At 33.7% G+C, this 21073-nt stretch overlaps 1 protein-coding gene across 2 annotated transcripts in view; it reads right to left on the bottom strand.

Moving 5' to 3' along the window:
* LOC136154110 (protocadherin-11 X-linked) overlaps positions 1–21073 on the bottom strand; it is an 823611-nt gene that overhangs the window by 457579 nt on the left and 344959 nt on the right. The window contains exon 4 of one of the 2 annotated variants that reach the window (XM_065916358.1): positions 3434–3498. The exons of the other annotated variant lie outside the window; for it this stretch is intronic. Within the exon in view, the coding sequence (XP_065772430.1) occupies positions 3469–3498 (30 nt within the window). The 3' untranslated portion in view covers positions 3434–3468. Of the gene's footprint in view, positions 1–3433; positions 3499–21073 lie in introns of those variants that run through there. 2 annotated transcript variants of the gene reach the window in all.

The following is a 21073-nucleotide window of genomic DNA, read 5'->3' as shown; positions in this document are numbered from 1 at the left end:
TCTTTTATTCAGCATGCAATCCTCTCAAATCTGCATTTCCAACTATGATGTAGCTCTTTGTTTAATATTTGATTCTCTACATTTTCTGATTCTCACATACATGTGTCATGATACCTGCAACCTAAAAAATCTGAACTCAATTTCTCAATTGAACTCAATGCTCAGCCATTCCAGTTTCCCATAAGCTTCATTGTCAGTATAGTTTTCAAGCAGTGGGAACATCTTTGGTGGTCTCCATTCCAATAACGTGAACTCAAATCCAAGAAAGACTCTAGCAAAATCATCATATTCTCTTCCAAGTCAACCAATAACATCTTTACCTTTTGCTCTGTTATCCACCTTTGCTTACTTACAACTGGATATTATAGGTTTATTATCTTTTTGTACTACTAATTTTAATCACTCTTTTATATAGTCTCTTGATTTTAGGATCACCTTCAACACTAAAAATAAAAGTAGCTTCTCTTTTGTCCCAATTTCCATCCAAGATTCTATGGGCTATTTCATTTTTTTTTTTTTTTTCCTTAATGGGTTTACTCTTATCTTTATTCTCATTTATCAAAGTTTCTTGTTTAGGTGAACAATTTTGCTCCTGATTTCTGCTTATCATTACATGTTTTAAATTATATTTTTTTTAATTGAGGCAATGTTGATTTAGAACATTATATAAGTTTCACATGTGCAACATATTTGCACTTTGGTATACACTACAGAATTACAAATATATTTGGAAATCAGATCTGAAAATCAGATTTTCCAGGAAAAATTGTTTGTGCCAATTAAATAGAAAAGCAGGGTCCTTTTGTACTCTTTTTTCTACATGTCTACTTTCCTGGTTAATATTGAAGTCATCTTGAATGTGTGACCTAATCAATTTTGGCTGTTTCTTTTCAAGAAGGAGCTAAATGATACTCTTTGACTTGTCAGATTATGTCATTATAACTTCTAGTATATCCAGAAGAAGCTTAGAGAATCAATTGCCTCAAACAAAGCAGGACTTTCCTGGTGGTCCAGTGGTAGGAATTCACCTGCCAATGCAGAGGACATAAGTTCGATCCCTGCTCGTGGAAGAGTTTGTAAACTGTGGGGTAACTAAACCCATGCACCTCAACTATTGAAGCTGGGCACCCTAGAGCCCTGTGCTTCACAGCAAGAGAAGTCAGATGATGAGACACTTTTGCATCAAACTAGAGAGTAGCCCCGCTTGCCACAACTAGAGAAAGCCCATGCATAGCAACAAAGATTCAATGCAGCCAAAACTAAATACATAAATCAATAAAAACAACTAAACAAACAAAATTAATGGCTCTTTTCATATTCTTTTTCTGAAAAATCACAAAGTAAGAGTTATTTCATGGTTTAGCAAGACTTTAGCACTGAGGTCAGTACAGATCTATCTGCAATAAGTCCTACACTACTAGGATATATCATCAGAAAGAAATCTAATCTCAAAGTCAATATCCTGCATTGGTTAATATTTTGGGACCCCCCAAAAAAAAGGTTAATGCCTTTTCTGGCCTTATTTGGGTAAAATACTCCTTCAATTACAACCTGGTCATAGAAGATTAAGATAATGAAATAATTTCTTACAAGATACATTTTTAAAAAATATAAACAATTTCAAGATACTGAGGTAATTTTCTGGGTAATTCAAATATAAATCTGTTAATCAATTAGATATTTTATGGGAAATTATCTTGAGAAAAAAAATCAAATTACCATAATTATGTAAATATTTAAGGACAACTGCCTTAAATATTTTTTGAATAAACATGTCTAGTGAGTGCTATATTTCCAAACATGTAAAGAGAAGATTCATTCATTTTAAACACAAAAAGAAACCTGTATCACCTTAAGAACAATCTCAGTCATTTTCTAAACAACTAACTTTTTTTGGAATTCATCCACTGCTCAGATCTGTGTTCTTCACTGAAGCTAGCTACATAGCTAGCTTACAAAACTATGTGCTGAGATGTATATGGATTAAACATTTTGCCCACAAGGTTTTTTCTTTTGTTTGGTTTTGCTGCTCCTCTACAGAATTATTGAGCACTGTACATATAGTTTCACCAGTAATCTAAAGTCAAATAGTTTTTTTAACTAAAATCTCTGTGAATCCAACACACTTTTGTTGATAAAAAGATAAACAAGAACTATAAGGAAACTCCCTTAACCTAACAAAGGACAACTATAAAATAACCGCAGCTAGCATCATAGGGAATGGTGAAAGACTGCCGCTGTTGCTAAGTCGCTTCAGTCGTGTCTGACCCTGTGTGACCCCATAGATGGAAGCCCACCAGGCTCTTCTGTCCCTGGGATTCTCCAGGCAAGAATACTGGAGTGGGTTGTCACTTCCTTCTCCAATGCACGCTAAGTCACTTCAGTCATGTCCGACTCTGTGCGACCCCATGGACAGCAGCCCACCAGGTTTCTCTGTCCAAGGGATTCTCCAGGCAAGAATACTGGAGTGGGTTGTGATTTCCTACTCCAGGTGAAAGACTAAATGCTTCTTTACTAAGATCCAGGGTATTTGGCCTCCCACTTCAATCCAACATTGTACTAGAGATTCTAGCTAGAACAATTAGGCAAGAAAAAAGTGACAGATAGCATCTAGATTGGAAAGGAAGAAGTACAGCTACTTCTATATGAGAATGACATGGTCTTGTATATAGAAAATCCTAACTGAACTATTTTATGGTAGCAATTCCTATCCAAAAATGAAATTAAAATAATTCCACTTACAATAGTATCTAAAAGATAAAATATTTAATAAATTTACCCCAAAAAAGTGCAAAATATTTGTGCAGTGAAGATTCAAAATATTCTTGAAATAAATCAAAGAAATATTAAATAAATTGAGAGATATTACATATTTATGGAACAGAACACTTAATATTGTTATGATGACAAATCTTTTCAAATGAATCTATAGATTCAACATAATCTCTATCGTAATTCCAACTGCATTATTTTGAAGAACTTGACCAATTGATCTTTAAGTGTATAGGGAAATACATAAAACTCATTCAAACAATAAACAATATTGAGAAAGAAATACAACAACATTGGAGAACTCATACATCTCAATTTCAAAATGTACTACAAAGCAAGAAAGAACAGTACTAAAAATAAAAGACATATATTTCAATGGAGCATGATTGAGTTCATAAATAACCCTTCACATTTTCAATCAGTTTCTTTTGTACAGGGTTATACTAAGACAGGCTTACCAGCTGACACTAGTGGTAAAAGTCTACCTGACAATGCAAGAGACACAAGAGACGTGGGTTTGATCCCTGGTTTGGGAAGACCCCCTGGAGTAGGAAATGGTAACTCATTCCAATATTCTTGCCTGGAAAATCTCATGGACAGAGGAACCTGGAGGTCCGTAGGAGCATAAAGAGTCAGATATGACTGAAGTGGCTTAGCACACAGCACATACTAAGCACAATGGGGAAAAAGGTCTTCTCAACAGATGTTGCTAGAAAGAATGGATACCTACAAAAAGAAAAAAAAAACAACAGTATTTTGGAATCCTTTCTCACATTGTATGAAAAATTAAATCAAAATGGATCATAGACCTAAATTTATGAGCTAAGACTTTAAACCCTGATAAAAAATATAGGAGGAAATTTTCATCAATTTGGGTTAAGCTAGCAGCACAAATATCAGTAGAAAAATAAATAATATTGGAATTAATCAAAATTTAAAACTTTTATGCTTTAAATTATGCCACAATAAAAGTGAAAAGACAAACCACAGAATCAGGGGAAATTTTTCAAATAGTGTATCTGATGGTAGACTCTGTCTATAATGCATGCATAGAGAATTCTTAAAAGTTCATTAAAAAGGATAAATAAGAATAGAATTTTTTTCAAGGATTATGCACAAATGAACAAAAAGTGCATGAAAAGATGATAAATGCTATTAGTCATCGGATAAATACAAATTAACACTGCTATAAGTTACCACTTTACACCTACTATAGGATTAGTTGCTTTTGTTTAGTTGCTAAGTCGTGTCCAGCTCTTTGCAACCCTGGGGACTGTAGCCCACCAGGTTTCTCTGTCCATGGGATTTTCAAGGCAAAATAGTGGAGTGGGTTGCATTTCCTTCTCCAAGGGAACTTACCAACCCAGTTACTGAACCTGCATCTCCTGCATTGGCAGGCATTGGCCAGCAGATTCTTTACCACTGATTCACCAGGGAAGCCCCATACTATAGGATGGTTACAACCAAAAAGACAAACAATAACATGTTTTTGAGGATATGGAGAAGCTGGAACTCTCAAATATTGCTGATGGGAATGTAAAATGGTACAGGTGCTTTAGAAAATAGTTCTGCTCAAAATGTTAAGCATATCACTGACCCAACAATTCCACATCTAGAGAATTGAAAACATATGTCCATACAAAACTTGTACACAAATAAATGCTCACAGAGCACTCTTCACAATAGTCATAAAGTGAAAATAATACAAATGACCATCAACTGATGAATGGATAAAAAAGAAAAAGTTATATATACATACGATGGGCTTCCCAGATGCCACTAGTAATAAAGAACTTGACTCCCAATGCAGAAGACACAGGTTCGATCCCTGGGTCAGGAAGATCCTCTAGACGAGGGCATGGCAACATACTCCAATATTCTTGCTTAGAGAATACCCTGGACAGAGGGGCCTGGAGGACTTCAGTCCATAGGGTCACACAGAGTCAGACATGACTGAAGTGACTTTAGCATGCATACACACATATATACAATGGAATATTGTTCAGTCATAAAAAGGAAGTACTGAATACATGCCAAAATATGGATAAATCTTGAAGACATTACACTAAAGGAAAGAATTTAAACGCAAAGACCACTTATTATTTGGTTACACTTATATAAAATGCCCAGAAGAAGTACATCTTATAGAGATAGAAAGACCATTAGTGGTTGCCTCGGCTTACAGGGATTTGGTGAATGACAGCTAATTGATACTGGGTTTCCTTTTGGAATGATAAAAATGCTCTAAAATCTTTTGTGACTGTGGTTGCAAACTTTGTGAATACATTAAAAATCATTGAATTGTACACTTCAAATAAATGTATTTTTACAGTATGTGATTTGTTTCTCAAAAATGCTGCTGTAAAAAGCAATTTAGAAAATTACTTGGCATTCATTTGTGAACCAATTTTTTAACACCTACTTTGAGTTTCTCAACTTTTAGTGTGCATTAGAATAAGCTAGAGTGAATTTAAAAATCCCAATACCCAGGCAGTGTCCCAGACCAATTCTATCAAAATCCCTAGGGGTAGGACCAAGGTTATCAATATGTACAACCAAGGTGAGGAACCACAGTAAAGAACACTTCTGGGCACTAAAACTGAAAGGTGACTCTGAATCTCCATTCCTTTAGTTGTAAAAATCAGCATAATACTATTGATCTTTAGTGTTAATGTGAGTAATTGTATGAAAAACAAAATGACCATAAAAAATAATAAAAAATTATTAGGTTTTAAGGAGAAGTGTTGGTGGTAGAATTTGGGTGTTGGGTATATTGATGTCTACTGCTAAATTAATAAATTCACTGTTAAATTATTTGCTGGGTGTGTGAAAGTTTTCATTTCTTCACCCCTGAAACAAAATTTGAAGTTTGATTCTATTACAGGGACTACTATATTTTCGTACATTTCCCTATTATTTGAACTGTCCTTTAGTAACCTTAGATTTTCTATTCTTTTATAACAGAACCAAACTTCTTTAGATGCATGATTCACATACATATACTTTAAATATATAAAGTTGTTTGGCAGGAAAAGCATAGATAAATGATAAAATATTAATAAAATTAATAGTTTCCCTTAAATATATCTGCAATATTGGGTAGGAAAAGATAGTATAATCCTTTATGCATCTTAGCACAGAATATTTTGAGACAATAATAACTACAACCTTGCTAGGAACTGAGGGTGATATGAAATATATAGATAAATAGTATTTTACTTCTATGTCCATATTTTCATGCAAAATATACCCTTTTTCTAAATCATGTGACATTAACCAAAGAATAATTAGGCTGGAAAGTACTTTTATGAATTTCTTCAGCCTAAGTTAAAAACAGAGACGTTACTTTGAGAATAAAGGTCCGTCTAGTCAAGCCTATGGTTTTTCTAATAGTCATGTATGGATGTGAGAGTTGGACTATAAGGAAAGCTCAATGCAGAAGAACTGATGCTTTTGAACTGTGGTATTCGAGAAGACTCTTGAGAGTCCCTTGGACTGCAACGAGATCCAACCAGTCCATCCTAAAGGAGATCAGTCCTAAAGGACCGATGTTGAAGGTGAAACTCCAATACTTTGGCCACCTGATGGGAAGAGCTGACACATTTGAAAAGACCCTGATGCTCGGCAAGATTGAAGGTGGGAGGAGAAGGGGATGACAGAGGATGAGATGGTTGGATGGCATCACTGACTCAATGGATATGAGTTTGAGTAAACTCTGGGAGTTGGTGATGGACAGGGAAGGCCTGGCATGCTGCAGTTCACGGGTCGCAAAGAGTTGGACATGACTGAGCGAGTGAACTGAAGTTAAAAGCTACCACCATCTCAATCTATAAAGTATCTGCCCACAATGTGGGAGAGCCAAGTTCCATCCCTGAGTCAGGAAGATCCCCTGGAGGAGGAAATGGCAACCTACTCCATATTCTTGCCTGGAGACTCCCATGGACAGAGAAACGTGGTGGACTACAGTCCATGGGGTCACAAAGAGCTGGGCACATCTGAAGCATGTACTGGGTCTATACTGCTCTCTGTTCATACTCCACACTGTAAAAAGTTATTACAACTAATGTTTTTACATGTGTCTCCTCCACTAGATTGTGAGATCCTTGAAGGCAGGAACTGTATCTTGTTAGTCATTGTATCACCCATTCAAAACTTTTTTCTTTACCATCTTTCTAAATTCCATATATATGTGTAAGTATGCTGTAATGTTCTTTATCTTTCTGGCTTACTTCACTCTGTATAATGGGCTCCAGTTTCATCCATCTCATTAGAACTGATTCAATGGCTGATTTATGTCAATGTATGACAAAACCCACTGAAATGTTGTGAAGTAATTAGCCTCCAACTAATAAAAAAATTAAAAAAAAAAAACTTTTTTCTTAGTGTTTATTTTCAACCAGATACAGTGGTAGGTGGTAAAAATTCAATGATGTTAATGTTTAGCACACTTCATAGCTTACAGTGAGCAGTGAAAAAGTGTTTATGGGCCTTGAAGAGGGAATAAATACAATAATATATTCCAGTGTATCAAAAATACAAAATAGCGAAGAGGTTATATTAAGAATCCATCCAATCAATTATTCATGAAGTTGGCTAAATTAATTACAAATAATAGGTATGCAATCTCTTTTTAAAGTTATTGGCCCAGAAATATATGGGAGTGGTGAAATTCATATAATAATAGTTGCCATTTGCCATTTGAATTAAAACCTAAATTTAAGAAATCACTAACTCTTTTCCTGTGAAATTAAAACTCTGTGTTTCAGTCTCCATCTGTTGTGAGGAGTACTGTGGATGAAAACATTCAGAAGAGCAAGAACGTTTCTGAAATTCATTCTTAGCTCTAATTGTGTCATATAAATTTAGAGAATTTTTTTAATATATCTGAAAGCATCGTACTATAGCTGCTTTTCTCCCATAAGAGTTAGAAGACTCAGCTGAAGTCTATAATTTTCACAAAGCTTCAAGTCATTGAACCAAGTTTAGACCTCCATTGTAAATGAATGTAACTCACGTCCACAGTACGTGAACTGTGAACTTCCAGATGTTCAAACTGAATTTAGAAAAGGCAAAGGAATCAGAAATCAAATTGCCAATATCCACTGGATCATTGAAAAAGCAAGAGAATTCCAGAAAAACATCTACTTTTGCTTTATTGACTATGCCAAAGCCTTTGACTGTGTGGATCACAAGAAACTGTGGAAAATTCTTAAAGAGATAGGAATACCAGACCACCTTACCTGCCTCCTGAGAAATCTGTATACAGGTCAAGAGGCAACAGTTAGAACTGAACATGGAACAAGAGACTTGTTCCAAGTGAAGAAAGGAGTACCTCAAGTATATTGTCAAGTCAGGTACATCTTGTATATTGCCAAGTGTGTTGTCAAGGAGTATGTCAAGAATATCGTCATCCTGCTTATTTAATTTTTATGCAGAGTACATCATGAGAAATGCTGGACTGGATGAAACACAAGCTGAAATCAAGATTCCCGGGAGAAATATCAATAACCTCAGATATGCAGATGACATCACACTTATGGCAGAAAGCGAAGAAGAACTAAAGAGTCTCTTGATGAAAGTGAAAGAGGAGAGTGAAAAAGTTGTCTTAAAGCTCAACATTCAGAAAACTAAGATCATGGCATCCAGTCCCATTATGCCATGGCAAATAGATGGGGAAACAATGGAAACAGTGACAGACTTTATTTGTTTGGGCTCCAAAATCTCTGCAGATGGTGACTGCAGCCATGAAATTAAAAGACGTTTGCTCTTTGGAAGCAAAGCTATGACCAACCTAGACAGCATATTAAAAAGCAGAGACATTACTTTGCTAACAAAAGTCCATCTAGTCAAAGCTTTGGCTCTTTCAGTAGTCATGTATGGATTTGAGAGTTGGACAATAAAGAAAACTGAAAGCCAAAGAAATGATGGTTTTGAACTGTGGTGTTGGAGAAGACTCTTGAGAGGCCCTTGGACTGCAAGGAGACCCAACTTGTCCATCCTAAAGGAACTCAGTCCTGAATATTCATTGGAAGGACTGATGCTGAAGCTGAAACTCCAATACTTTGGCCACCTGATGTGAACAACTGACTCATTTGAAAAGACCCTGATGCTGGGAAAGATAGAAGGTGGGAGGAGAAGGGGACGACAGAGGACGAGATGGACGGCATCACTGGCTCAATGAACGTGAGTTTGAGTAAGCTCTGGGAGTTGGTGATGGACAGGGAGGCCTGGCGTATTGCAGTCCATGGGGTCACAAAGAGTTGAACACGACTGAGCGACTGAACTGAGCTGAACTGACTTTCCCTAACTGAGTGAAGATAGTCAAGGGAGAGATTAAAGTAAGGGAGAGAGAATGCAATGATGAATTCCTATTTCTGCTACTGTATACTCTAGCAGCCTTACATTCTTCCAAGTGGATTTAAACCTCCTCAGTTTTTGTCCCTACAAACAGTTCATTTCCCAGAAATGGAGACTGACTTACATTTCCCAATTTATTTTCCTTCCATTCAACTTCAGAAAGTATTTTATAGATACTGTCTTCAGTCTAAAGAAAAGAATCAAGAATGTAGTTTTCTAGTCTTTTGTTAGCAAAACAATCCTTCAATGGTTTGCCATATAATCTAATAATAATTTCATAAAACACACACATAACACGTTTTAGACAAGGCACTATTACCGAGCTTTGAAAATTTGAAGGAAAATTGTCATGTCACCAACCTAGATCCAGAGCTGACCAGAAAATATACGGAACTTGATAGCACTGTGACTCAACTTCTAGTTTGGCTTTGCCCAAGAATGTGAACTTAGGAAATTCACTTCATCTCTCTGAACCTAATTTTTCTCTTCTCTTAAATGAGATTATTGGGCAGAGGACATCTAAAATTACTTTCAATGGTAAAACTCAATGATTTGATGGTAAAAAAAAAAAAAAAAAAAAAAAGGAAAGCTGGTCATTTTTTCTCAAAACTACAAAGAATAAGCACCCTCACAAGTTTATTTTCTGTCCAAATTTTGACACTTTTATGGTTTAAGAGATTATTGTGTACTCCAAACTTGTTGCAAATAGGGCAATAATGTTAACGTTTGAGTCACAGGTTGATCTAGTCCTCATAGCTATAACTTGTTTTCTTCAATAATATCAATCAGAACTCATCAGATATGTACTGACCCATTTTCTATTATACAATGAATAATTTTATTTAAATATAAATTTATAAACAGATTGTAGTGATATCCCACTCTCTAATTTTTTCCAACTGCCTCATTTTTATGAGAGGAAGAAATCAGATGACCAACGATTACGATAAGAAATCACTAAATAACAAAACAGGTAACAAGATCTTTCTAGGAATTTAACTAGTCAAAGTCATCTATTATTAAAAAACAAGGAAATACCTATAACCGTTTTCTATGATACGAATTTTGTTTTCATCCTAAGGCAACATAGGAAATTAATAGTTATGAAGAATATGAATAAAAAGCAGACTTTGGAAAATGAGATTTGATTTTGACTCTTTAAAAAACCACACAATTCCCTGAAATTAAATATCATTAGATGTTGTCTTGTAAAGTAGACACCAAATATTTTACTGAAATAAATTATTGCTATATTTCCATTTTCAACTGAAATATGAATAAATATTTCTCTTCGTGATTCTATGGCTGAGAGTCTCTAGATTGCTTATTTTCTCATTTAGACATAAAATTATTCATCTGCAGTGTTATTCAATGTTTATTTTAAAACTTCAGAGAAGCTTCATTTTCAGCCATATAACTTCCAGTTTTTATAGTTTTTAGAGAATCCTTTTAATAAATATTTTAATGTTTAATATGGTACTTCATATTGAGTGAGAAAAAAGAAACAAAAATTAACAGGTAAAACTACAGTATGCAATTGAGGTTAAGATGTTTCAGCAAAAAGAAATGCAGGTGCAGGTTTAAATGACAGGAAAGTAATCATTTTCATGTTCATAATAAGGAGAGTTGCCAACATGATAATGAATAGAATCATCAATTTACAACCATTGGTGACATTTCCTGTTGTCATTCAGCAAACTAATTGCCTCTTTTGTCAGATGAATTTCTTATAACAGAAATGTTGCAAGAAATTCTGTCTGGGCAAAAGAAGTTCTGATATTTAAAAATTTCTACTTAGGCAATTTTTTTTATATATATAAGTAGTGTTCAGATGATTAAGGTGACATTTATCAGCAAAAGCTCCATGTGAAATGTTATACAAAGTATAGAATTGTGAAGTTTGTGAAAACTCATATTTTAAATAGTTTATAAAATTAGAAATTATTTTCTTTTATTAAAAAGCATAGTCATATCTACTCAAAATAATTATGGATCAGAAGTAACATCAAATTAAAAGTAGAATATCATTTTGTAAAAATAAGATTGATATAATAATTGCATTAACTGAATACAGTACAGTGTGTGCATTCTCTGAACACTTAATCTCATAAGTACTAACATATACCAGTGATAGCTTTTTTCCCTTTAAAATATTGAAAATATATTTCATTATTATATGATGAAATAAAACAATGCAGTGGTTAGCTTCAGAACTTTAATAAGAGAAACAGGGAGTATATAAAGAAATACTTGGAAACTCAATTTACATTTAAATATTAACATTACTGTATATTTAGCTACACATTGTTTTAACACATATTTTCATAAGTTTACACAACAGAAGTAATGTCACTCACACATATTATCCTCACAGTAACTAAAAGAACCAGGTAAACATCCTTGAACTATGTTGGGCATTCAAGTCTTTTTGTAATGCAGATGATATAACTTTATTAGTTTGTCTTTTTTGGCCAAATTCCCTTTGCAAATTCTGTGTATCTAGTGATAGTCACATAATCCTTTTAGGAATTTCATGAAAATTATTTCCTGCTATGGAAGATGCATTTATAGCAGGAAGTACTAGAAATGCAAAAGTGCAAACAATGATTTTTTATTAGCTGGAAAGTCATCCTTAAGCATTTAAATATAATACCAGACACATTACCAAAGCAATTACAAGGCACATAACTACTCAAATCTGAGCATGGACCAGTTCTAAATTGCTTTAAAAATCAATAATATATATCACTGGTCATAATTATGGAGCATCAGTAGCAATGTAGGGTTGTATATAATTATGGTACACCCATGGCACTTTACAACAAAGCCAATGGCCCCTTGGACTGAATTTCTTTCACTTGTGCTGCCTAATCCTGTTTAAGTGGGGCATTACATATGTAATAGAGCAAGAAAAAAAGATGTTATGACAAATACACTGTGTAGACATCAAAATCCCATAGGCAAGATGATTTGAGAATACATTAAGGGTAGTACAGAGGTTGCTCTATTTGAGGAAGTCCATGTTCATTGTTAACAATATCAACCAAATACAAAATAAGATTGTGATCTCAACTCATTTTCATCTTTCAAAATGTACATAGAAATTGGTGCTTATCAGAGCATATTTAAATTAGAGATTTTACACTGGGCCTGCAATGCAACTCTTTTTGTGTTCTTATGTATCTGGAACTCTTTGTTACATCTAGTCATGATACTTTAAAATTACTTTTTCAAATCGATGACTCAATCTTAAAATATTATCATGAGGATAGTTTCTCATACATCATACTATAAATTGAGTCCTTGCATCAAGACTGCTGTGTTTTTAACTCAAGAATTCGTGGTCAGATGGATGTGTTAATATATATTTGAAGCAACTGACTTTGTTTTTAGTCTTATTCACATTTTCATTGCTTTTTTATGTATGTTCAGAGTTCACTTGAAAGTTTTCACTCAAAAACATTCATAAATACATTATTCACTCCTGGCATATCTCAGACTATTTCTAATGAGACAATACACAGCAAAATTTAATTACTTATAATTAGTAAGAAAAATGAAGAAAAATAATTATGGTATGTTCCTCCCTAAACAATTTTCTACTCTGTCCTCTTTATATGGGCTAAATGTTACTTTTCTAACATTCTGACTCAATAATAAAGTCCTTCTAGTTAGTAAACCAAACTAAAACAAAACAAAACTAGAAAAAAAAAAAGCAACGTAATGTAATGGATATACGTATAACTGAATCACTTTGCTATACACCTGAAACAGCACTACTTTTTGCAAATCAATTATGTGCTAAGTCACTTCAGTCATGTTCAACTCTTTGTGACCATATGGACCCTAGCCCACCAGGCTCGTCTGTCCATGGGATTCTCCAGGCAAGAATACTGGTTGTGTTGCTATTTCCTCCTTCTGTGTATCCTGCTGCCCCAGGGATCAAACTGCAATTTCTTAGGTCTCCTGCATTGGCAGGCATATTCTTTACCATTAGCACCACCTGGGAAGCCAGGTGGCACTAGTGGTATACTCTAATATAAAATAAAACTTAAAGTTAAAAAGCCCAGCAATCACACTTTTCATTAGTTTATGTCAGTAACTGGAAGGCAGTGCTATAAATATTATTTCTAAGTTTTTGCAAGGTGCAGGATACTTGAAAACTAGATAATAATACTAATTAAAAACTATTTTCCTCATAAAATTATTGACTTAAAATTGGAAAACAGGACTTATTACCTAATTTAAGAGGACCGTAAAGATAGCAATATAATTCAACTATTAAAGTTTTCTCTTTGAGTCAAGATGATTCATTTATATTTAGAAAGTACACTGTGTTTAAATGATAATTTAATTTTTAAAATTGTGAAATGCATGAACCCCAATGCTCATTGCAGCACTATTTACAATAGCCAGGATATGGAAGCAACATAGATGTCCATTGAGAGATGAATAGATAAAGAAGTTCAGGTACATATATATGATGGAATATTACTCAGTCATAAAAGAAACAAATTTGAATCTGTTGAACTGAAGTGGATGAACCTAGAGTCTATTATACAGAGTGAAGTAAGTCAGAAAAAGAAAGCCAAGTATTGTATATTTACACATATATATGGAATCTAGAAGGACTTCCCCAGTGACTCAAGGATCTTCCCAACCCAGAAATCAAACCCAGGTCTCCCGCATTTCAGTCAGATTCTTTACCATTTGAGCTACCCAGGAAGACCAGAGAAGATTCTAAACTGCATTGCTATTTGGTCAGTCTTAAAATTCAAGCTATTGATCACAAAGATAAATAAGGTGAACAGAGTCAACTATTTATAGAACACATTTCCTATGAAGTGCAACTATACTAGGATTTAAAACTGATAAACGATTTAAAAGTATTCTTGATGTTTCTTTACCTAGAGCAGAAAGGCACTGTTGAACTGGTTTTCAATACATAAGTTATTATTTTCCATGCTATTAGTAACAAATACTGTTATCAATGGCTTCCCTGGTGGCTCAGGCGGTAAAGAATCTGCCTGCAATGCAGGTAGACCTGAGTTCAATTCTTGGGTGAGGAGGATCCCCTGGAGAAGGAAATAGCAACACACTCCAGTGTTCTAGCCTGGAGAATCCTGTGGAGAGAGGAACCTAGCGGGCTACAGTCCATGCAGTCAAAAAGAAAAGAATTGGATGTGACTGATCACACACACACTATGATTGATATTGTTAAAATATTTCTTTATATTATAAAAATGAACACAAAAAATTCTAAAAGAAAATTGGCATGATGGAAATAAAAACCTAAAAAAAAAAAAAAGGGTAAAATATTTTTAAGTTCTAACTGAGCTTCTTAATAGATGCTAATTATGAGAACAATAACAGAAAGAAAGTGAATATTTGAGTCTATCAAAAATTATTTATTTCTTTTTAATGTAAATATCATTTGGAATAGAAATAAACATAGCTTCAAAAACTACTTCATTTTAAATGCTACCCTGATGTGCTTTGAAATTGTTTTCTTATAACAATTGAACATGTATTTAACAACTTTCTTTTACACTCTCAATTTTATTTGGTTAATACACCAATGATTCTAGCTTTTGCCGTTAAATGTTTCTCTATCCTCCACTTTTGCTCTTGCCAGATAAGCAATGGCAAATGACAATTAATCCTCAATAGGGAAAAAACTTAAGTTTTGTTATTTGTCAACAGTGTAATTAAACCAGGACCTATGATGATCAGCTGATTAATAGTAGAAGGCAAACTATTTGATAAGTTTAAGGTGAGGAAGAATAGTGCCTTTATCTCAGTAATAGGAAACTGATTCAACTCAGACATTTCATAAAAGCTACTATCCTGCACACCAGAAAGATACCTTATTGTATGGTTCTCAAAGATTAGGGACATTGGGTGGATGACCCTTGCTGAGTTTCAGGTTTAGAAAATGTGCTCTAACCGTCTTCTAAATAATTGTGCTGTGCTTATCTCTCAGTTGTGTTCAACTCTTTGTGACCCCATGGACTGTAGCCCACCGGGTTCTCTGTCTATGGGGATTATCCAGGCAAGAATACCTGAGTGGGTTGCCATCCCCTCCTCCAGGGGATCTTCCCAACTCAGGGATCGAACCCATGTCTCCTGCACTGCAGGCGGATTCTTTACCGTCTGAGCCACTCGGGTGTTTTGATACAGGACATACTACAACCATTAGATTTTATATTCCAGAGATAGATATTTAGAAATAGTAATGCATTAATTAAATAAAGCATCTGTCTTATTTAACTGAAGTGAAGTGAAAGTTGCTCAGTCGTGTCTGACTCTTTGAGACCCCATGGACTATACAGTCCATGGAATTCTTTAGGTCAGAATACTGGAGTGGGTAGCCTATCCCTTCTGCACGGGATCTTCCCAACCCAGGGATCAAACCCAGGTTGCCCACATTGCAGGTGGATTCTTTACAGCTGAGCCACAAGGGGATCCCAAGAATACCAGAGTGGGTAGCCTATCCCTTCTCCAGCAGATCTTCCAGATCCAGGAATCGAACAGAATCTCCTGCATTGCATATGGATTCTTTACCAGCTGAGCTATCAGGGAAGCACCTACTTAACTAAAAGTATTTTCAAACATCTGTTATGCATGTCATTTAAAACCCATCCAAGAAGAAGTTAAATTCAAGTACCATTGCTATCTTTTGATTTCTTATGCAACAGGAAGTCAGGACATGAATTTCTTGAGTGTGAACTTATTCTTTGTGTATGATTTTGAATCAGTAAAGTTCACCTATGTACAAAGAAACAGAGTGACTTCTCAACCCAAAATTTTTGACTTGAGCAACTGAAAAGACAGTAATGACATTTGCTGATTACAAGATTACTGAAAGACCAGACTTGATTGTAAAATACTAACTTGGATTCATTTTAGAAATATTTCTCCTTGATTTAGCCTAGAGTTACAGCTTGACATGGTAGACTTTTGCCTATCATGCATGGTCCTCCCCTGAAGTATTTTGTTATGAGAAGGTAATAGATAAAGAGAACATACTATTGATATTTAAACTAGTAAACTTTTGAAAGTGAAAGGGAGTGTAAATATATTATACTGCAGCAACAGACATAAACCACACCATTACAGAAAAAGAAGCAAAAGTAGATTAAGACAAAGACTAACTACTTGAAATTTAATTTGTCATGTACTAAATGGAATCCTTCTTCATGACATAGAAGAGATTTTATATAGAAACTCCTTAAATATGTTTTCCTGAAGTATTTCCTGTAGTATCTTAAATCACTTAAACTATTTTAATACCATTATATAACAGAGTTAATCAATAATGGAATGAAACTTGAGAAAACTGGTGGTCAGATTTCCTACTTCCCAATCAATAGATAGGCAGATGAATTTCTATCTACAAATATATGGCTAGTCACAGCAGATTTCATTCATTAAATTTGAATAACAAATATATGGTATAGATCTTACATGTTTTTTTTTAACCTAAATATGCTGACGCTTTATTTATAGTTATGCTGCTCATTCATGTCTTACATTTTAAAAAATTCCCACAGCCATTAATTTTCAGTATTTTCCTCATCATATAACCACCTGTTTTGTTGTTTTTATGATGCTTTTATCCTCTTTTGTTACTGGTTTCATCAACAACAGTAACGAAATCTGTAATAAATCAGGTTTATTTATAGACGTTTTGTTCTTATTACTTCTGTTATGCCTGTTGATTCTTGTAAAATTAGTGTTGGTATTAAAAGTATATAGTACTTATAAAAATCCTAGATTTACTTAGTGATAGAATTCTTTATAGTCCCTGCCATATTCACCACTCCAATACATTTCTGTCTTTTGTAAGCCTCTCACTTACAGTGAATAGGAAAAATCCTTTAACTAATAAAAGCAATACAAATTTTAAATATATATAAACTGTCTACAAAAGAAATGTCTGAGATTTCAATACACCCCTAATTGTTCTTAAATTTGCTCTTAAATTATTTAAATTGTCAACTTGATCAAAATAAGTCACCAAAAATCACTGCAAAAAATGATTGTTTTCAAGCTGCATGCAAAGTCTAATTAGGCTCTGTTTCACAGGATTATGTTCCTCATATAGGCAACATATAAGATGGCATCACAGTCTAAGATAGGAATGACATTTTATTCCAATTGGATATGCTTCATAAAAATGAAAGAGAAGATTCCATATAATGGAACTGTACAGATGCATCTTATTGTGTGTCAAATATCAGACTTTGTGATATAGATTTTAATGTGTCCCCCAAGTACATCTTCTGGGAGAAAATTGTATTCTCAAAAGAATTTCACTGTATCTCATTAGTAATAGTAATATGACTATTATCAAAAGGGATGAGGTGAATCTTTAAGTGTTTTTAGACTTTTGTTCATGAAGCTTGAAGAAAGCTTTGCTGTTCTGAGGTGGGCTTCATAAAATTATTCATCAATATTTTGTGGCTGTGTATATACATAAACATATAAAAAACATTCATCTATTTTAAATAAGCAAAAGCTCTTGAAATAAAAGTTTAAAGTACAATTCTAAAGCACATTTTCTTTATAACTTCCTTTGCACCATTCTAAACAATTTAGCGTTCCAAGTACTCATAAAGTATTCGTGAAGTGTAACTGAAACTAAACAAGCGAACATCAGTCTTCCAGTATAAAAGCTTTTGGGAGTGTCCTGTGTTGAACTACAACTGAAAAGGACATAAAATTAAAGTATTTTTACTAGATTATTTGACTAATGTTTAAAACAAACCAAAAAATAAGTGATATCTTAATCAGCTTCTGGTGTAATGTGATTTTGTATTGGATGGAACTATTCAAATATAAAAATGTGTTCATTGATGTTTGTAAAAGCAGTGAAGTGCTCTTAATCATCAGCACAAATTCTTTCCAGTTTCAAGTACATTCTGCTTCATTGACAATTAACTTATCTGTTATCATGACATGATGCCCATCCAAAAGTTGTAATGTCACAGTGAAAAGATACAGGTGCAAAACAAACATAGGTGAGGTTTTAAACCACATCTGCCTCTGCTTCCATCATCTTATGATTTTCTTATTTTTTGTAATGCATTTGTGGTATCTTACCTTTTATGTTTATGCTATTTGTCTCCTGAAATTTTAGATCTAGAATGTTAAAAGCACATAGCCATATGTAAACTGTCTCAAGTTTTCAGAGATATAGTTCTACAGAAATGTATTGGATTGATACAATATCTATTAATATTCATATATAAATGAACTCTATAAGATTTACTCATAAAGGTGAAAAACCTTTTTCTCTAGTAATGTCTACAATTATGGTGAAATAAACTAAATGTAATAATAATAAACAATAACTCTTCAGTTTAGTTCAATCACTCAGTTGTGTCCAACTCTTTGCGACCTCATGAACCCCAGCACGCCAGGCCTCCCTGTCCCTCACCAACTCCCAGAGCCCACCCAAACCCATGTCCATTGAGTCGGTGATGCCATCCAATCATCTCATCCTCTGTCATCCCCTTCTCCTCCTGCCCTCAATCTTTTCCAGCAGATACTAAAATGAGGTTTTGTTCACATTTTATCTCCAAAACAGAAGCAAAAGATTATAGATCAATAAATTGTTTCACAACTAAATTGCACTAAAAATAAATATAATATGCCATGTTAACAAAATAAAGAATATCATTTCGGGGCTGGTGCACTGGGAAGACCCAGAGGGATCGGGTGGAGAGTGAGGTGGGAGGGGTGATCGGAATGGGGAATACATGTAAATCCATGACTGATTTATGTCGGTGTATGGCAAAAACCACTAAAATATTGTAAAGTAATTAGCCTCCAACTAATAAAAATAAATGGAAAAAATAATTTAAAAAAATTAAAAAAATCAAGATCCAATCATATTAATATTTGCATATATGTCAAATTATCCAAGGTGAATTCCTGAAATTATTCTTGCAGGTGACCTTATAAATAAATGTTTTCTAAGTGGCTGAATAATATGTTTGTGAAATAAAATAATTTCCTAATGTATATTTTATGTAAATCTAGATGTGCTTGCAATAGGTGTGCTAAGTAAGTGGTTGCATTGTAGTCTATCATAAATGTTATTCCTGTACCCTAAGAAGAATTTCAGTAAGTGGGGAATATAGTTACATAGAAGAATAAAAAGAAGAAAATCTTTAGGGTTATGTTAGGACAACAAATACCATTTTTGAAACAAATTATTCAAAATTTTGTATTTTTTAACACAAACAATAACATACCATAGGCTATTCTGTACTAATGGAAAACTGCAGCCTATTCTAAAGAGAATTAAATAGGTAAAGCTCCCAAAAAGTTCCTGTCTTCTGAAGCTAAAGAGAAAACAGGAACATAAAACCTTGTTTATTTAATACGTAAAAAAGTAAAAATAAGGTAAAGGTATAATTTAAAAACCTTGTTTATTTAATACATGAAGTAAAAATAAGGTAAAGGTATAGTTTAAAATGTCAAATTCAAATTACATAATATTGTACATTTTATTACAATTTGGGTACTTAGGTGACCTTGTTGAGCAACTGTTAGATTTAAGATTGTATAGTTTTAAGGTTAATTGAATTTCTTAGATTTATATTTCTAAAATTGCCTCTACATAAGTAGACTTTTTGAGATGAATATTTTGTTCTGTCAGTAAGGATTTCCACCACCTCCCAAGCTCCCAGCTATTACGTGCCTCCATTTTTGCTTCCTCATTTTTGTTACCTCTTCCCCTCTCCTTGGACCTTGCCTGTGACTACTATGTTTCTAATTAAAAAAGTACAAAAGTAGCTTCCCTGACACTCAAGAATGTAATACTAACCTTCCCTTCATTAGATTTCCACCTTACAAAAGTAACTTTGCTTCTACCTTTTGACTAGCATTATTCAAAAGAAATATAATGCAAATCTCAAATGAAAACCATGTATTCAATTTTAAAATTTCTATTAGCCATGCTATCAAAAGTAAAAATAAATGGGTGAAATTAATTTCAACAATATAGTTTATTGAACCCAATACACATTTCACAATATCATCAATATGAAAATTATTCATGAGATTGTTTTTCACACTAAATCCTTACTATCTGATATATATTTTATACTCAGCACATCTCCATTCAGACCATTATTATTTCAAATGTTTGATAATCATATGTGGCTAGAAGTTTTGGTACTGCCAAGATTTCAAAGATTTTAGGAAGTTTTCCTGGCCTGAAGACCCTGAAATATATTAGAGCACTATGTACAAGTCTAGACAGAGTCCATAATTTAATAGAAAGATTACAGAACTATACTATTCTACCACTAATTTATAAATACTTGTACTTGCTTGTATTTATCTCAAATCTATGCTGCACTGAATACAAAAAAAATTTAAAATTCAGTTATTTTGCCTGACAATAAGAGTAGAAAGTGAGTTAAAGTCTTTTATCACAGCTCTGATACTTCTCCAGTGTTCTGCTCCAAAGTTGTCAACTTGTCTGGCAATTTTGGTAATTTCCCTCTTGATAAATAAGTGTGTAGTAAATTAAGAAATCCAATTAACCTTAAGTAAATGATTTATCACTAAAAGAAGTCAAACTGTCATCAAGTTCTCTGCTGGATTTTAGAAAAACCTGTGACCACCTTGCCAATAAGTTAAATAAGCAAGCAAGATTTACAAGAAATGTTTTTCTTTTCCCCCCTACCCCCTTCATTATGTGTCATTGTACAACCAAGCTTTGTTGGCCCAAAGCCCAATCAATAGCCACAGTTGTCTTTTCTAATACACATTAAAGTAGAATCTAAAAAGAAGTCCCCAGGAAATGAAATTTGAAAAGGTTTCTCAAAAAATCTAAAGACATAAAGCTATCCAGAAAATGTTGCAATTAGACGCTATGATCAAATAAGAGGATTAAATTTATCAGGTTTCATTGTCATTTAAAAAG

The sequence above is a fragment of the Muntiacus reevesi genome, chromosome X (genome assembly GCF_963930625.1).
Source record: "Muntiacus reevesi chromosome X, mMunRee1.1, whole genome shotgun sequence".
NCBI classification, from domain to species: domain Eukaryota; kingdom Metazoa; phylum Chordata; class Mammalia; order Artiodactyla; family Cervidae; genus Muntiacus; species Muntiacus reevesi.
This window is presented reverse-complemented; position numbering and strand designations above follow the sequence as displayed.